This window comes from Verticillium dahliae, genomic scaffold (assembly GCF_000150675.1).
Source record: "Verticillium dahliae VdLs.17 supercont1.39 genomic scaffold, whole genome shotgun sequence".
Taxonomy (NCBI): domain Eukaryota; kingdom Fungi; phylum Ascomycota; class Sordariomycetes; order Glomerellales; family Plectosphaerellaceae; genus Verticillium; species Verticillium dahliae.
Window position 1 is genome coordinate 15,918 of NW_009276959.1, and position 17,802 is coordinate 33,719.

Here is a 17,802-nt window from a genome sequence, read left to right on the forward strand (position 1 = left end):
AAGTGGGTTAAGATACCTTACCACGCTCACTTATATGCATCACATAAATGTATCAGCCAGTGTATTAGGCTATCCAGCCATTATCTCTCCCTACCTAGGTACCCTTGGTATATTGAATACATAGGAACACGCACAGTCCTGGTCGTTATGTTTATAAAGAGTTCTCGTTGGTTCAAACTAATTCTACCTGTGTCTGGCAGTCCCTACAAAGGAATTCTTCCTCTAAGCCACAGCAAGGCAAGTTTGGTCCTACACGGGACCAGAAAGAGACTGGGCACATAAATCAGTGACTTAGTCGTGAGCCATATCACCACTACACAGGGCATACAAATAGTTTCCCAGGGCCATGAACTGTGTGTATGCATGGGAATGCTCATGGGCAGGCAAGTTGATAATGAGCAATGCTGTGTATTTGAGTCTCCAACAAGCCTAAACGCCGAATGTACTTTAACCCGCTCATCACATGCATGCATTCATTCCTAACTATGCTTGCGGGTGGTCACTGCTCTGCTCTGCGGTCGAGGTGGCGACCACAGCCCCCTCATCCCCGCCATCTGCCCTTGGCTCGTCGAGAGCTAGATCGCGTCTTAGATCGGGAACAAATCGATCAATCCTATTCCATGTCTCATTCCACAGCGTCTCCTTAGAAGCATCCTGACTCGGTGCAACAAGAAAGCCACTGCTTGACACGAAGAGTATAACATTCTTTAGATTTTCACGGACAGCCTCCTCCTGTCCAGAATGTTAGCAAAGTTACTGCCAGCCTCAGCGTGTTCGCATGGATCGCTTACCAAACTGTCACCCTGCCCGCTGTTCATTAAGCGATCCATGATATCAATGATCTCCAACCACAGGTCAGGCATGCCGTCCCAAGTAGATAGAAGGACAAGGTATTGCAGGAAGACCTTGCAAAGCAGTGATGATGACTGAACTCTCATCTCACCCATGCCATCTCGATCGGAGGTGAATACCTCCTGCTTCAAGAGACGATGGATCAAGGGAAATAAGACTTCGCCAAAAATCGCTGTCCACTCCTGGTGGTCGCTGCAAGTCACGTCAGGTGACAATAAAGATCGCTGTAGTGAGGTGAAAGCCAGGAGTCGAACGTCCCGGCATGGGTTGGTGCATTGAGTTGTCATAGCTTGGAAGATGGGTAGCCAATACGCCGACCAAGCTATAAACGAGTTAACTCAGCCATTTACTAGGGCAATGGTGTGCAGCTTACCTTCCCTGCTTTCTAGGTGAGATTGTTTCATGAGTTCAGGAATCCGGCTTGTCATGTTGTACATTGTTGTGATAGACCTTATGCCTCTGGTTACAGTATCACTTTTTCCTAATATTAGAGACAGCCCACATCACATTTTGGACGCACTTACCTCGGTGGCTCACGCTCAGAGTCACGGGACTTCCGGGGTCTTTGCTCTTGTTTTCTTTCCGCAAGGACAGCGCGTCCAGCTGCAGATGCAAAGTCGCCGAGCAAGAGGAGCGCCGCCTCGTAGTTATCTGCCATTATCGCAGGAGGTACGCCGGTGCACCCCCGTTCGAGAAGATCAAATACGACAGCTGCCGAATCGTATCTTCCGGCCAGGGCTCGCATGATGGACCAGAAATCAGGCGAAGTCATTATCTCATTCCTAAGAGGACCCGGTTCGACAACGCAGAGTTTCAGCCCCTGAATGAGCATCACGGATGACTTGGCAAGCGTGTCCTTGGGGAAGTTGGAGATGGTGTGCAGTAGGACTGGGATGTTAACGTAGTCCAGGGTCTGCAGCTTGAAGCATCAGTAGAGTATACACCAGAGACTAAGATAACTCCACCCTATGGATATTAGGATTGTGACATACATGGGTTGCGTGAAGGAGAGTGAGGAGGTAGAAGGACGTTCTTGAGACAATCATTGCATGATACTGGTTGGCATCCCGCAAGATGGCTTGCAAAGTGTCCATGACTTGCTTTCCAAGAACCTGCAGAGTCTCTTGGTCGCGCAGGGCGAGTCCTGTCATCAACTCCAGTGAGAAAACCATAGCTGGGTCATACGACAAGGTGCCAAGTTTTGGTTCGAGCTGAGGCGCAGTAGGCACATGATCCGATTTGACGGTCATGACTGCAGGATTCGGCTCTTCTGGCAGTGAGCTGATCAGGCCATCAACCAAGTGCGCCAGCTCAGAAGCACCTAGCTCGCTAGCAGCATGTCAGTCATACATACAGCCAAGCATGTCTTGTGTCTTACGTTATGTTGGCAAAAACAGTCGCCATGTGACACGAGTTCACACAGTCGACAGAGCAAAGGGTGCTCTCCAATTCTTCGTCTGACGGCTCTGGGGGGTCATCAGCTGCATAGCTAGAGATGTACGACGTAAATGCTGAGAAGAACCCCGTTTCTGCTGTTTTGGAAGCTCGATCAATGACTTGAGACGGGTTTTGAAGAGGAATGGCAGGAATAACTGCAAGTCTAGAATCGGCGACGGACGGTGCAGGCATCAACGAGTTGACAAACAAGTTGAGCCAGATACGGATGACCTGTATTGCGCAAGTTGGTCAGTGTTGAAGAGCGAGGCGAATCTGTCCCACTCACGTGTCTCCAGCCCTTATGTATGTGACTCTCGCTTCCCGTTACCACCCTGAAGAGGACCAAGGTAGCAAGCTGTGCTCTGAAGTCCCTGCCCAGCTTGACTGCGAGTTCGCTCACCATGACCGTGTTGTTCCCAGCTTGAACCTCTGTGTTGAGGTTGGTGCTGAACGGAAGCTCGGTGGCCAGTGTTGTCATGTGGCTCAGGGAGTACACAATCTGGTCAAGAGCCTCGCTGTTGCCGAACTTGGTTGCGATCCTGGCGCATTCATCAAAGCCAGTAACAATCCTAGCGAAGACGGCATCGTCGGTAGCCGACATGAACACGTAGGACAGAGTCGAGACTATTGGGCGCCACGTTGTTGCAAATATGTCGGCATCATATATATTGGTGTCGCAGAGGACCAATGGCCCAACAATCTCCGTCTTTGCCAAAAGCTCACGCCAAGCATAGTCAAATGCGTGCTTATTGTCGTGTTCTTCAGGCAGAATGATCTCGTTGTTTCTGATCGAGTCAAAGATTTCTTGAAGATACTCGGGCGCGAAGTTGCCCCCGTCGTTCACACCACGTAGGTTCTTCGAAAAGTCCTCCAAAGTCATGCGTTTCGATGTCTTCTTGACGGTTGGATTGTGCTGGTCTGTATTCAACAGGATGATGGCGTACGTCAAGACGAATACGGCATCCTGGTTTGCCACCTCGGTCGGCGTTGCGTTGGCGCAGTATCTATCGGCAAAGACTGTAACGATTCGCTCAATGAGAGGGGCTTCACCAGGAAGTCTGAAGGTCTCGAGAAGGACCCGCAGAGCTTCGTCGACACGCTTGCCATCGAAATCGAAGAGATCCAAGTACGCTTCCAGAACTGGCTCATTTCCCTTCTTAGACAGGTACTCGCCAAGGACCTTCTTGTTGACTCGTGATGTCGCGTGTAGGAACCTGGCAACCGAGGTCACATTCTGAGCGTCGTCGATGATGCCTTGGGCTTGCAGGTAGGCTAGCCCGCCTTTTGGAGTCTCGTTGAACTTAGTGGTGCCCTTGATGATGATCTTCTTGCGACGCCGCTGTTCTCGCAAATGGTCCGCCGAAGGAAGATCCTGGGAGGTAGGCTCTAGTTCGAGACGCTCTGCAATGTATTGAACATAACGGAGTAGAGCATCAAGACACAAAGGAGGCACACTGGTAGTGCTCCATGTTGCCGAATCGGGTAATGCGTTTCTAGAAAGAAGCCCGACTAGATCTTCGCAAAGGTCCGCACGATCGGGATCACAATCATAGTTGACAAAGAGCTCCGTCATGAAATTCGGCATTCTTGATAGCACTCCGATGCTTTCTACCATTGCTTGACGTGCATCTGGCTTGCGAGAGCCGCCTTCGAGGCCCAGTTTCTGGCGGTCTTTGACAGGAACGGGAGTCGAACGTCCGCTATTTGCCTGTGATGGAGGGGGTTTGACGAGCTTGGGAGACTGCGGAATGCCGGCGTAGAGAGAAGGGTCAATGCCTGGTTCTCGCGGTATTTCCACAGAGGGGTGTAGACACGCGACAAGATATGATAAGAATAGTTCTTGTTGCAGCTTGAGTACACCCCTGCAAGTCGCAAGAAGGGTGCCCGCCACAATCAGGGACTCTTGGAGAATGGCCATGTTATCAGACCGTACGAGCTGAAACAAGTAGCAGCACAGACGATCTTCAGCGATGGTAGCGAGGGCAGGGTGCCTCGCAATGGAAGGTCCAGATACTTCCAGTGCCACATGGATGATTCGTAGAGCCATGACCCGCATGGTGTCGGTATGCTGGCGGTCGGTCGGATCCAAGAAGTTGACGAGAACCCTGAATAGTTCCCTAACAGAAGGGAGCGAGTATGGTCTCAAGTCGAGAGATTCGACGTCGTTTAGCTCTTCGGGATTCAGCTCGCTGTCTTCGGAGGCATCATTGGCTTCGAGGCTCTCCTTTGCATCCGTAACTTCTGAGCTGGTCGAGGGGCGTGTATTGTCAACCTGGGCCACTGACAGAGAATCGCCGTTGATACCCGCGGGGGCAGGATCCATTGTAACATTATCCATGTCCCCGTCGGTCTGACGGTCGAGAGCATCAGGATCAACGCCTGCCTCAAGTTCCAAGTGTTTCACGTCCTCGAAAATAATCTGGCACATGTGTACCATAGCACTCTCTGCAGTCCGTCGGAGAACTGGGGAGAACCGTGGCTGAGAGCATATGGCGAGCCCTCGGCCCATCATGTCACACACACTCTCATCGCTCAGAATGTCTCCTCCAGGCCCCGACATCATGTCTTCCATGAGATGCAAAATCATCAAGAGAACGACCTCAACTTGCCCAGCGTCACTTGTGTCAAACTGGCAGCGGGTGACTGCAGCCGAGAGTGATTGCATAGCTAGAGGGAATCGGGGCGACGTAGGGCCAATGAAGCCGTAAGCCAAGAACTTGCGAAGTGCTCCAAGAGTCAGAATAGTTATCGGGGCGGCGGTGCCCTTGGTCTGTACGATCTGGAGGAATGGGCTTAGGAGTGACACGGCGTCGAAGGTGTTTATATCTGGTGTTTGGTTAGCCAGGTGTTTATTGACAGGGGATCCTACAGGCAGCATACCTCGCACGGTGGCAAGTTCGTGGCGTAGCCTGCCAAATCCTGCCATGAGAGGGTTATCCTGCATGCTCTTGCCCTTCTTCCCCCGAAGCCCCCAGCGGTTGGCAAGGCCTCCATCGTTCGACCTGTCGCCGCCCAGTGTTGTGACTATGGTCTTCGTGCCAGTTTGAAGAGCTGGACTCGGTGGTCCAACTGGGACTGGATTCGGACTTCCTCCCAGGATGGCAGAGACCGAAGAGTGTGGTGACCTAGCATGTTTCTGAATGGCCGACGTGATCGATATACACTCGGATATGACCAGGAACACAGGATCAACGGACACTGATACGGGACAGCTGCGATACTGCATTCTGGCTGGGACAACCAACGAACTTGCTATCCTCCGTGTGTCGAGGTTCGAGAGTCCGGCGCCTGGGTCGACATGTGTGCTTGCCGACGTAGTGGTGCCTGCGCTCATGGTTCGGGGCTTGGGGGCGGCCTCGAGGCGGCCTGTACGAATGTCGATATCGGGGTTCCCGAGGTCGTTCTCCTTGTCTAGCGAAAGTCGTCGGGCAGGAGCCTGGTCAGCCAATGCACTTGGACGGACGTCGAGATTGCGTGCTGTAATGTCTTGTGGTGTTGCAGAGCGGAGTGGTTCATAAACCTCTGCGCGGCGTTCGTATTTGCCGGATGTGCTGGCGGCAATACGTGAAATGTCTGGCAGCCTCCCAAGTTATGGACAGCTTGCTCAGGGCCAGGCTGGTGAGCTTCGCGCTCGAAGCCACCGAAGCTCACAGTGGTGCATTATGATTGGACTTCAGTGCACCCAGTGCCTGTTCTTGGACCCGCTTTAGCTCATTTGAGTCGCATGGGACTCGCCGATAAAAGCTGGTGCAGGGCGTCGCGATTAAGTGGGGAGCCAGATGTCCGATCCCGTTCGCAACTCTCAAGGACTCATAGGGAGACCGACGCCATGTCGCGGGTATCTATAGTTTATATAAACATGCAAAGGTGCACCCAGTCCTAGATGTACCAAGATTTTGCCAACTTATCTCGTCGGCAGTGTGTTTCGTATGTAGTGAAATGGTTCGCTGGTTCAAACGCCCAGGCCATGCTCTTACAACAGCGACACATTTCCGCTTGCTTTAAAGCGGCTACTTCCCTTCTATGATGGTAGAACAAAACAAATCCTGATTTACAATCTATATGCTATCGCCCTTCATAATCTTGGGCGAATTGGCGTGCTCTGCAACTTGGCCCTCATTTGTCTTCTGTTTCTCCATTTTCTGCTCTGCCGCCTCTTTCTCCCCGGACGCAATATTTTGCATCTCTGTTTTATCCTTTTCCCACTGGGGGTTGGCATCGCCAAATTGCTCCTTGATCTTCTCCGCCTTCTCTGCCTTGGCACTCTCCTCCTTAGCTTTTGCGAGTCTTTCTTGCTCCATTTCCTGCGATGAGGTCAGACTTCGCTCCATTGCGCTTCATGATGAATTGGGGGACGTACCTCCATATGTTTGACATCGTCTACACTGGGTTCATAGAGATGCCAGATTGTGTAGTGAGGCAGTCCGACGACGGAGTAGCCCATGCGCTTAGCCATCTGCAGACGTGTCAGTCTAGTTTGACGCGCTCGTGGTGACAATGCGTGTTACCTTGCCGAAGCCTTCGGTTTCGGCGTGTTTCTCGAAACTGAAGGCCGGGAAATGGACGCCAGATCGAAAAACCCGTGCTTTCGCGAGAATGCTGACGCCGCCGACACCATCGATGTCCATCTCCATGTCGGGATCGCCATACGGATCACGGAGGTAGGCGAGATGGGGACGCCAAGTAGCATACTCGGCGTAGCCCTCAACAATCACCGCATCTTCGTCGAGTGTGTCCGCCAGGGCCAGCGCCGTTTCTGATTCTTGCCATGAGTTCAGATCGTAGGGTTGTTCTCCACCAAGCCAGTCCGGCAATGGCCGCCACACATCTAGAGATGGTCAGCTGATGCGCAGGCGATATTGAAGGCGTATCGAGAACTCACTGGGCACAATGACATCTTTGTTGTGACGCATCAAGTCCTCCAGAATTGTGAAAGGGGCTGTCTCAACATCGACGTCACGCCAATAAACCCAAGAGTGGTACGGCCGCAGTGCAGCACTCAAAAGCCAGTTGCGTGCCTGCGCCATTAACTTTCTCCTCCCGGCTTGCGCCGCAAAGCCGTGCCGACTTTCTACATCCTGGTTCACTTTCTGACCAAAGTCTTTCTCGATAATAGAAATCTCGCCATATGGTTGCTGTGGATCCTGGTCGGCTTGGATTTCCTCTAATGAATTGGACAGAACCTCCAAAGTTCTGTCCTTGGAATCGGAAACGAGAAATGCAAGGTCAATGAGATGATGCGGATACGTAAAGTTTTTCAGGTGTGAGAAGAACATTGGCAGGTGCGGTTCTGCGTCACGGAGGGGCACGCAGAGGAGGATGCGTTCCTCTCTTTCCCACCCACGAGCCGTCCCTTGGACATCTGTGAGGTCGTAATATCGAACCGTCTCCAATTGCACATCGCCACTGCTGGAAAAGATTGCTAAAGAGAATAGAGAGCCCAGCGGGGCGTTCCGTGGCCACAAGAGCAACCCTGCGACAAAAAATGCTATCGTGATGATTCCTAGGCGTAGGAGGAGGCGCTGTCGGCGTCGGTTGGCTGGTGTTGAGCCCCTGGGTTGGTATCTGAGGAGGGGTCTATGTCAGTAAATCCACCAAAACCGTGCGGTCGGAACTGAACGGTACACCACAACCCCAACATACCGATGTGGTGAGATCTCGAATGTTTTCTCACGGGGGTAGCCATTGGCATAGCCCCGCTACTTGATGTCTTGATATCATTGTGTGTTTTGTTCGGCGTGCATGGGAGAGTGGAGTCTCAGTCGGGTTCGTGATGCTGCCGCCCCTTTGTGGGCGAGAGTGCCCCCCAAGAATAGAGTGTGTGGCTTGTTAACGGGTCGGTCTGGCGTCGCTTATTCGGGATAGGGTCGTACGTAGGATGAAGGCGAAGAGGATGTTACCACATGGCCCTGTTGAATAATAGGTCTGCTGCGTGGTTATCTGAAAGATGTGGTCATGGCGGATAGACCGACGTATACCTCAGACAATTGCTACGTGACGCGCCACAGGACCGTTTCCTCTGCTCCATACAGGGGTGTGGTTATTGCATTGGCGGTGTATGCGTATAGGCAGTACGGCCATCGCACAGCCTCGTGTAGTGGTTGGTCTAAGCAAATATGGACGTCATGGTTGGAATAACACACCGCGGGTTTGACAGTTGGTATTCTCGTCAAATCCGATGAAACAACCCACACTGTACAGGTAATGGCAAAGGTGCGGTTATTGATCAATTTGATAACATGAGACCACTCTATATGCTACATTCCATGAAGCCGCCTTGGAAGACTTGAAGGCATTCTCACTAAAATGCATATGGTTTAAAACACGACCATCATATGGCGTTATACTCGCTCCCAGAAGGAAAACGAATGGACTTGGAGGATACGAGGCCAATCGGGCATCTAAAGGGGTAAAGGATCTGCTAGAACTAGCGTCTACTTTCGTGGCGAAGCGTATGGAGAGCATTTCAGACTCGAGCCTGTGGGACGTGCAGATTCATACAGAAACTCACAATTTAACATCCTACATATGTACGACGTTACAACAATACTGTTCGCCCGCCAGCTGAACAGCTCTTGAGATTATGTCCAAGACTTCGATTTCTTATCAGGTACATGTACGAGGCCATTGGTCATGTCATACATAGCGATGAGCTGCGAACGGAGAAATAACGTAGGTTTCTGCCGAGTTGTCATGTATCTTGAATGAGCTAACCAGTCAATGTTCAATGCAGATAAATAATGGACAGCTTTGCCCTTGATACTATGTAGTAATGTGCAGTCGAAAGACATTGGTGCAAATTGCAGACTGTTCCAACAGGGTCTCGATATGACATGCCAACCAGGAAAAGCAAGCCTAAAGACTCCGGATTAGCCTCAGTACGTATCGTGGCCGTGCAGAAGGAGACGAGAGTTAAAAACAAGGGTCAGAAAGCCACTTTACTCATTCAGTCAGCCGGCCTCAATGAGCCACGTTTCAGAACGAACCGTGAGAACCTTGGGACACTGGAGCTAAATGACACCCGTGGGCGACTTCACAACCCATCATAACTCTCTTGCGAAAGCTCCGGTGCGGAAGGATTGCTTGGCCAACGTGAGATAGTTGAATGGATAAGCTGTGGTCATCAGGTAGGGTCGAGGGGTGGCATCTAGGAAACGCTTTGGTACGAACCTACTGTCACTGCCACATGCTCGGTGTGTACTTTCGTTAATGGGTTCACACATTGTCATCTATCGGAAGTCAGTGACAAGCACGTACAAAGATTATCGTAGTGAGAACGTTGTAAATGTGTTGAGCATCAGAGGTATTTTGGTATTGGTATGGGTATCATCATTGTAGTTCAGAAGCAGAACTGAATGAATGGTTTTTCATCATGCAAAGGAAGAAGAAAGTGAGGGACAAACTGAGGAATGACATACGGCAAATATATGGGCATGTTTAACATCCAACCGAGCATTGTACACTATCTTCCCGGTCAGCGAGAGTTACTCACGGGACGAGCCATATGAGTGTGGAGATCAGAAGTGTTGTTCAGATGGTAGTGCATGATAGTCGTACGCTCAGGTGTTCGCGACAACAGTGGAATGATATGCATCATTTGGGACTGGGAGTGTCGGCGGGGGTGCTTTACATACCGTGTTGAGTCGTGGGCATACCCAGCGCCAGGTGCCTGGTGTATCACCGTTGAATTGAGAGGCACTCCGAGCCCGCAGCACTTGCTTTTCGCGGAGAACTGTCCGTCAGTCGCCAGCGACAGATGAAGGATCGAAATCAATTGGGAGAGGAACGATCCATCGTCGGCCTGAATGCAGACAGCAGGCTTCGGAAGACTTGCTGAATTGTGGGAGGTAGTGAAGGACGGAAAGAAAAAAAAACGAAACTTCATCGAGGAAATAGCTGTTGCCGGCCAATCCTCGGTTGGTGAGTGGGTGGGGTCCGCTCACAAATAGGTGGAGCTCTACAGTACAGCAGCGAAAGCTGCCCTTGCTTTGTGAGTGCCGATTTTCTTGAGCCATCCCCGACACTTTGCATGTTGATCTAGCTGCGACTGACATCGACCAAGTGCTCAACACTCCCTTCAGGACTGTCTTAAGTTCCATCTGTTCAGGTGAAAAGAAATTGGAGGCAAGGCTGAAACGACGACGTTTGTGTCCAAGGACTTACCTGCACGTCTCTCCACCACAATTATCAGCAATTTCTCATAGGTCATCAATCAGTATGACAGACCGTCGCAGGATCAATGGACCTTCGGGTGCCACACACGCTCCAGTATACGAAGACGAATTGGGTGCATCAAGGAACTCTTCAAGATTGAGACCTGCCAACACGATGAGAAATTTATGTTAGTGTTGCCCCACCTGCGAGGAAGTTTTGTTGCTGACCTGCTTTGCAGTCCTCAAAACTGGCATTGCGCCAGCCGCCTCCGGATCCGCCTATGCAGAGATTGAGGCTCCTGCAGGTGTCTCTGATACACATGCGGGTATGAAGCTCATCTGCACAGTTCATGGCCCGAGAGCTCTCCCGAGGTCAGCGCCATTTTCACCATATCTAGTTCTATCGACACACGTCAAATACGCACCCTTCGCGACTCGCCAGCGCAGGGGCTACCTCCGGGACGCCAGTGAGCGCGACCTCAGTGTCCACCTTGAAACTGCACTGCGGGGTGTAGTTATTGGTGAGCGATGGCCCAAGAGCGGTCTGGACGTTACGGTCACCATCTTGGAAGGTGACCAGGAGAGGGGGCTCTCGCAGGCACAGGGTCACGAAGACTGGGATATGATGAATGTTCTTGGTGGCTGTATCACAGTTGCTGCAGCTGCCATTGCGGATGCCGGTATTGACTGTGTTGATATGGTCACTGGTGGCGTCGCAGCCTTGATTCAGTCCAGTGGCACGCAAACGCCCCAGATTGTACTTGACCCGGTATGCTCGGAGCACGACAACCTTCTGGCCGCTTGCTGCGTAGCGTACATGCCATCGCGAGACGAAGTCACCAACCTATGGATCAAGGGTCAACTTCCGCCGTCAGACGCGGCAACGCAGACGCAATTGGTCAGAAGAGCTATACAGGCATCAAAAGGGAATTACAAGGTCCTGGTGGATGAACTGGGTAGCTTCAGCCAAAATCACGTCGAGGCCGCTTGAGACTTGCCTTGACATCGCTCTGTCGTCGCCCGAGATTTTGCGCTTCTGTGAGGGGATGGTCTGAGGCATGGAGGGAGTATAGTGGCCTGGCGGTCAGACTATTGACAGTCGAAGTACGATCCACAGCCCGTGCTTCCCACGCAATTTGGGCCTCACCTGGAACAGAACAGAGGAAATTTAAAAGTCACTTGCGCTGAGCGCTTGCTGACCGCATGTTTGTCATCGCAACCAAGTATGTACCCAGTCGCCCGTGGGGGTCCCGGCCTCGGTGGGCCAGATCATGCCGCAACTGGAAGTTGCCTCAGTCGGAAAGATTGTTTGAGACGATGCTCGGTGCAGGCGTATGTGTACGGGACACCAGACGGCCGTTTCACTGTCTGCCTCGACCGGTATTGTAGAAATGACAATACACGTATGTCTTGGCACAACACTTGATGATCGTGAATGACTGCAAAGTCTCGCATTAGATCTCGTATGTAGATTTCGCGATTCCATTCAGGCCTTTGGCGCCTGAATGTCGTAGGTGCACATGTGAACCGAGGTGCCCACTTGAGCTGCTAGCGGGTTGGATAAGAGGAGGCAAAGATGTTGGGGAAGCGGATGCAACGTGCACACACCCACTCGCACAGTCGACGACTCCGGATTGTCCACGGCCGAGGCTCTCTGATTGCTAGCGCGACGGACCTATCCTGCCGTCTGCCGCAGTGCCTGGGTCCTGATATATGCTATACACCATTCTCGCATGCAAGGTAATTGTGCACACATTTGCCGTATATGCGCTACTTACCTCGCTAGGCACATGTCGCAGCGACTGCCCAAGCCACTGGTCTCCAGCCAACAGCACCACGACTGGACCATACTCCCCCGCATTGCAAGGAGTCGTGACTTACCTAGGTAGCTGTGAGTATCACCTAGCCGGCTGCTGCTGCCGCCCTTGACCACTCAAGTCGCTAACGACAACAAGCGATCCACGTATGCTCCCGTCCACGATGTCAACCATCCTGACCGATCTATCGAACGACAGTGTTGCTATAATATAATCTCCAGGAAAGCCTGTGTCGTCCGGATTGCCTCGAGGCAAAGACATGGCGAGCGGCCTCTTCCCGGGCCCTCCGATCGACAACCACCAGAGTTGGTGGCACAATATCACTGACTGGACGTCCCGACACTTCCATCACGCTGCGAACCTTTCCAGGCTTGGTTCATCGATTGACGACGTGATTTGGGTAGGACCTCGTCTAGCAGAAAGACTCGGATATTTCGTTGCGGACTACATCGGAAACGCCGACGCCGATCGGGGCATTGCCCAAAGGCTCAACGCCCAGGAACACGCCCAAGACCTGCTCAATGCGGAGCCAACTCTTGCAGCTTTTAGAACTGTCATGGAATCCTCATCATCTCCTGCGCACCCCGCAGACGTCGGCTCGCAACAGACACCCGCGACCACACCACAATTCTCCATGGAGGGGGCCAAGGGCCTCGGGAGCGTCTTCAGCTATGCTACTAGCAAATGGGCTCTATCCTGCATAGCCATGGCAATTGTGCTCAACCGCACTTATATCTTCGCAGCGACAAGAAGAAGGCTTCGCCTCACCTGGCCCATGCGATTAGCGCTGCGTATTATGCCGCTTGCCCTGTTCGTAATTCAGGGTCGCCAACTGCTACAATCAATGCAATGTCAAACTTCCCCTGACTTCGCTCAGATGCGATGGGGCAATTCCAGCAAAAGTTCTGATTTGCTCTTTATTCAGCCGGACGGGTTTCTCCACGCTATAAGCTCCGCTTTGCTTCTGGGAGCTTCAGACGAGCAGTCGTGCCTGGCTGTACGCATGATTCCCGACGATAACGCTGGGCCGAACCCCGAACTTAAAGGTTCTCTATCCCTCCTCTGGCCGCTATTTGGTACCTTCTGTCTCAGTCAATTTCTGGAGACCATATCATGTGCTGTGCAGGGACGTCCAGTCGCCGCAGAAACTGGTATGACCTTATTTGAACATTCCCTTGCCTTCGCGGAGGCAGATTCTGCCATTAGCAATCAATTAGGATGGAGTTCCTTCGCACTCAAGCAGGCCCAGACCACCGAAGCTAGTGCCAGTGTTGGCAATGCCATCGCCATCAGCCGATCCATGGTCCTCCAAAGAGTCAATACGCCACCCGAGGTTCTTCTAATCGCCTTACTCTCTGTCATGAGTCACCTGACGAGCCACACTCTGGGTGTATTCAACCTTCAAGCTCGATTCCGTCTCCTGAGCACTGGCTTCTGGGCGTTATGCTTCATGGCCAGCATCGTTCGGAGTGCGTGGACATTTACTCTTGATGACACCTTGACTCAAGGCCTCTTACGGTTCCCCACGGTGTGCATTATAGGCTTTTTCCCGCATGTGCTAGTTCTACTAGGAATCATTGTATGCCTGACGATATATTGTCTCGCTCTTGTTATATCCGCTTCAGCGCTACCTAGCGCGGACAGGCCAAGCAACCTCGACCTCCGTCAAAGATTGCATCTTGCCCATGCCAATATGCAAGCAAACATGCCGTTGTCCGGTGTTCGTATTGGCAGGGAGATGGATTTCTATACTGCCCTGTTACGCACTGGATTCGGCGCCATTACAATGGCGAGTGAAGCTGTATATCTAAATGAGGATAGGGATGTCAATCTCGCGTCCTCTACGTGGATCGAAGATGAGAGGTTTCGAGAGCTGGAAGAACTCCGGAGGCAATGGCTTGGCGAAGAATTCGTGTCCCGTCTCGATGCTACCAGCACAGCCAACCTGATACCAGTGACGAAAGGCAGGGCTCTGGCGACGAGTGGCTTCGATCGGGAGCGTGCTGCCCAAAAATTGCCCAAGACCATTTCGGGGGAAGGCAGACTGCGCGACGGCATCGGTGCCGCCGAGAGGAGCGGCAGATGGTTGATGGCTTTAGACTTTGTGCTCAATACCAGCAAACTGGTGGTCAGAACGACGACAGGCCTGGTCATCCGACTGCTCTCCCGCCTTAGTATGCGCATACCACGATGGCTGCTGTGGATGGCTCAGAGGCCGAAACAACAGGGTGAAACGGCCGCCACGGGCACTGGGCATCGTTCTACAGCTTCTCACAGCTTTCAAGGTGGTATAACAGGGGGCGTTGACATACCCTTGACAGATGCCGTGGATGTCGAGGCCGAATTCAGGCAGCGAGCATGGTCAGCAACGCAGAGCTGTGTTCCTTTGAACGAAGTCGACCTGGACTCTGAGCTATATCGCTGGTGGTTGGGAGGTGGCTGGTGGGGAACCGCAGATATGAGCGGTGACTATGACCCCAATGCCGACTCTGACTACGACGATGACGACACAACAAGCATTCTATCAATAGCGACATACGACGACAATGAAGATGCTTGGGAATCAGAAGATGGGGATGGTCAGCAGACGCCCACGCGGAATTCGCCTCAGCTCAAGTATGAGACGAGCTTTGCACATGACAGTCCCATGCAGCTCGACGACCTGGCACGACTTTTGAATCCAGCAACTCCTGAGGATAAAGAAGAGGCTGTTGCGTTGGCTGCTCACCTGGGCAGCAGGGGTGTATTGACCAGATCACAATACCGCAGCCTCCAACATCGCCGCCGAGTGGAGATACTCAACCCCAATGCATCCGCAGAAACTGATTTAGCACGAAGCACGAGATTGACCCCACAAGAAGAAACCGAGTTGCTCGAGAGGCTCATCATATCACGACGCCGACTGCGTCGAGAGCAGCAAGCTGAGGCTCATACCTCTTGGTCTGATGGTGCTGCCGGATTCGGGTCAGATGGACCCCAGTGCGTAGTCTGCCAGAGCATGCCTAGGACTATCATCGTGTGGCCCTGTCGTTGTCTAAGTTTGTGCGACGACTGTCGCGTGTCGTTGGCCATGAATAACTTTGACAAATGCGTGTGCTGTCGGCGCGAGGTCATAAGCTTTAGCAGGATCTTCGTTCCTTGAAATCAAGCCGAGTTAAAGGGGTTGTGTATGACATTTGCCTGCTAAAGGATCTTTCTCTTCTCATGACTTGTATTTGCACACATGATCACGCTCCGTCGAATCAACCCACAGTATGCCTACATGCCAGCCCATTCTATGCAGAAAGCTCTAACGGAGGGATCGCCACCTCCAGTAGTATCATTCCGCGGCACCTCGCCTCCCAATAAGAAGCCTTTTTTAACTGAAGTGCCCAGCCGACCACTGCCAACCATGTCTAGCATTGAAATCTCCTCCTCCCACTCATAGTCTGTAGCGAGGAAATGTGCATGATACCTCAAGGGATCGCCTGGGTAGACACTATACTTAGCGCCGAATCGGAGGCCAGGAGTCATAAAGTAGCCTTGGGACAGTAAGTGCGCGTGAAGAGGACCAACGGCAGGCTTTGCTTCATCGTTTTCAGGTGACGAGACCGATGGTAAGATAAGCCCCAAGCTAGTAGTGTTAGTGATTGTGAGCGGCTTCACAAGACTGCGGTCTGCCACAGGTTTTGGTTCATCAGTTAGATGAGTGTTTCGAGCAGTCCCAAGTCGGTCTGGGTCAACGTTGCCATGTGCTGAGGATTGAGCATGTTCAGGCGCCGTGCTTCCTTGGCTCTTGGCCTTGGCTGCAAGCTCCCGACTCTGGGCAGCTTTTTGTGCCTGACCTTCGGCAAGATGCTGTTTGGCTTGCTGACGACGATCGTTCAGCTGGTCGATATACTGTTTACGGCAGCATCTGTCCTCCTTTAGCGCAGCCAGGTGACTTGTAGCCTCGTCTGCAAGAACGGCAGCCTTCTGGTCCAAGAGCAAAGCAGCCTCTTCCGGAAGAAGCTCCAAGGGAAGGCTCAGGAACACATTCTGCGTTGGATTTTGCGGGGTCGACCCGACCAGAACTGAGCAAAGGTGGTGTCGTCGACGCAATATCGACACGTGATCAGCGTCGAAAACCAGATATCGGTCGGCGATCTTGGAAATCCGTATCTGCTCAATAGCAGAACTTGCTTCTGGACTGTCCATCGCGCGTCTATATTTGGATGTTAGCATCGATTCGATTCGTGACCTAAACAATACGAGCGTCTCGATGGTATTGAAGTCATAGAAAAATGTAACATATTGTCGTCACCAAGGTTCAGTGGATTGACAGATTGATTGATATGAAAGATGTATAATCATAGAGTACTGATGGTTGGGTAAAACATGAAGAGGGCGGGTGTTTACATACCTAATACTGCGCGATGTGAAGAGGGAAGGGTTCAAGAAAAGCACTGCTGAGAGCAAAAAAAGAAGAAAAGTGCAATTGAGATATCGCGGACACTATGGGGTATCAGAAATTCAATGTCTGTTTAGCAGATATCTATCTAAGCACATTATGCACTTTCTATGGTGCGTGATCCAGGCAATATTCATATCTAAGAAGGGTACTCTTAAGGGCCCGCCCACTATGACTCTATGTGGAAAGGCTACATCTGACCCAAGGAATACGGTCGAATGAAATCCCTTGTTATCACGTTGCTCATGTGTTGCATTATTTTGTTGTCATTGGTATGGCTAATGGCAGCTGCTCTCAGCGAGCATACGAGTCCCATAACTCCTTGGCCTCATCTGCAGGGTTGTCTCAGAAAATATCGCCGTTTCATTAGAATGATAGATCATGGGTCTTAGTATCTTTTGAGGCAGCGTCATTTGCATCTGCAGTGTTCCCAACAGGAGGCAGGCTATAGGGTTTGATCACCAACCCGCTCGATGAGCTCAACTTGAAGGAAAGATTCTCTTGAGAGAGCCTGCCTCCTGGGCCAATGCCAAGCTCACCGGATACAGGAAGACGGTGTATGTTGAGCATTCCTTGGGCGGCGTCGTCTGATTTCGACCCCGGCTGAGCGTGAACTGGTTGCTGCAGTGGCACTAGCTCCACGACACCGTCTAACAGGGTTTCCATCCACCGTACGAGACCCGTGGATCTGGAATAGAGGGCTGTCGATACCGAAATCATCGCTGACAAGCGGGAACCGTATTTTCGAAGTAATGCCCGTAGAGCGTGCAAGAATTGAAGGACCTCGGATGGTTTAGAAGTCGTCGGCCCATAAGACGCCGGTGAAAGAAGATTTGGCACGACGACACGATGTACAGATCCCGGTGGTGAGGAATGCATGGCCTCCGCTAAAGAGACTGTATAGAGCTGGAGCAGAGACGGGCTTTTTCGAGCGGTATGCTTCGGAGTGGGTGGCATTGTTGGCCGTATCACGTGTAGGTCGCCCTTACAGTCCCGGCTTTCCAATTTGGTGGCCAGATCGAAGGCGTGACAGAACGGCACACTGAGTGATTTTGCATCACTAATCTGCTGCTCACCCATGGCTGATGAAGACTTAGTTCGGTCACTCAGAGAG

At 51.9% G+C, this 17,802-nt stretch overlaps 5 protein-coding genes across 5 annotated transcripts; 2 read left to right on the forward strand and 3 right to left on the reverse strand.

The window, feature by feature from the left end:
• Window positions 1-445: 445 nt before the first annotated feature.
• On the reverse strand, window positions 446-5,950 carry VDAG_10425 (ARF guanine-nucleotide exchange factor 2; the record flags this gene model as incomplete). The annotated part of the gene is made up of 9 exons (XM_009659687.1): window positions 446-732; window positions 792-1,044; window positions 1,226-1,237; window positions 1,377-1,765; window positions 1,845-2,181; window positions 2,231-2,520; window positions 2,576-5,115; window positions 5,170-5,766; window positions 5,941-5,950. 9 exons carry the CDS (start codon window positions 5,948-5,950, stop codon window positions 484-486), a joined length of 4,677 nt encoding a protein of 1,558 aa, XP_009657982.1. The 3' UTR covers window positions 446-483.
• A 369-nt stretch (window positions 5,951-6,319) lies between these two features.
• On the reverse strand, window positions 6,320-7,975 carry VDAG_10426 (mannan polymerase II complex ANP1 subunit; the record flags this gene model as incomplete). Its single annotated transcript, XM_009659688.1, has 5 exons — window positions 6,320-6,593; window positions 6,650-6,745; window positions 6,798-7,117; window positions 7,172-7,762; window positions 7,933-7,975. The coding sequence occupies 5 exons, from the start codon at window positions 7,973-7,975 to the stop codon at window positions 6,348-6,350; spliced, it is 1,296 nt and encodes a 431-aa protein (XP_009657983.1). The 3' UTR covers window positions 6,320-6,347.
• Window positions 7,976-10,357: 2,382 nt separating this feature from the next.
• Window positions 10,358-11,658, forward strand: VDAG_10427 (3' exoribonuclease family protein). Its single transcript, XM_009659689.1, has 2 exons — window positions 10,358-10,630; window positions 10,682-11,658. Exons 1-2 carry the CDS (start codon window positions 10,507-10,509, stop codon window positions 11,431-11,433), a joined length of 876 nt encoding a protein of 291 aa, XP_009657984.1. The 5' UTR covers window positions 10,358-10,506; the 3' UTR covers window positions 11,434-11,658.
• A 643-nt stretch (window positions 11,659-12,301) lies between these two features.
• Window positions 12,302-15,401, forward strand: VDAG_10428 (uncharacterized protein; the record flags this gene model as incomplete). Its single annotated transcript, XM_009659690.1, has 2 exons — window positions 12,302-12,333; window positions 12,398-15,401. The coding sequence occupies exon 2, from the start codon at window positions 12,519-12,521 to the stop codon at window positions 15,399-15,401; it is 2,883 nt and encodes a 960-aa protein (XP_009657985.1). The 5' UTR covers window positions 12,302-12,333; window positions 12,398-12,518.
• Window positions 15,402-16,742: 1,341 nt separating this feature from the next.
• VDAG_10429 (paxneb protein superfamily) lies at window positions 16,743-17,460 on the reverse strand. Its single transcript, XM_009659691.1, has one exon. It carries the CDS (start codon window positions 17,406-17,408, stop codon window positions 17,055-17,057), a length of 354 nt encoding a protein of 117 aa, XP_009657986.1. The 5' UTR covers window positions 17,409-17,460; the 3' UTR covers window positions 16,743-17,054.
• Between the last annotated feature and the right edge of the window lie 342 nt (window positions 17,461-17,802).

What these genes read in the sequence shown, in the direction of transcription:
- VDAG_10429 (XM_009659691.1), bottom strand. Translation starts at nt 17,408, where the DNA reads ATGATTTCGGTATCGACAGCCCTCTATTCCAGATCCACGGGTCTCGTA.
- VDAG_10427 (XM_009659689.1), top strand. Translation starts at nt 10,507, where the DNA reads ATGACAGACCGTCGCAGGATCAATGGACCTTCGGGTGCCACACACGCT. An exon ending in CAACACGATGAGAAATTTAT is followed by an intron (nt 10,631 to 10,681) that starts GTTAGTGTTGCC and finishes CCTGCTTTGCAG; the next exon opens with TCCTCAAAACTGGCATTGCG.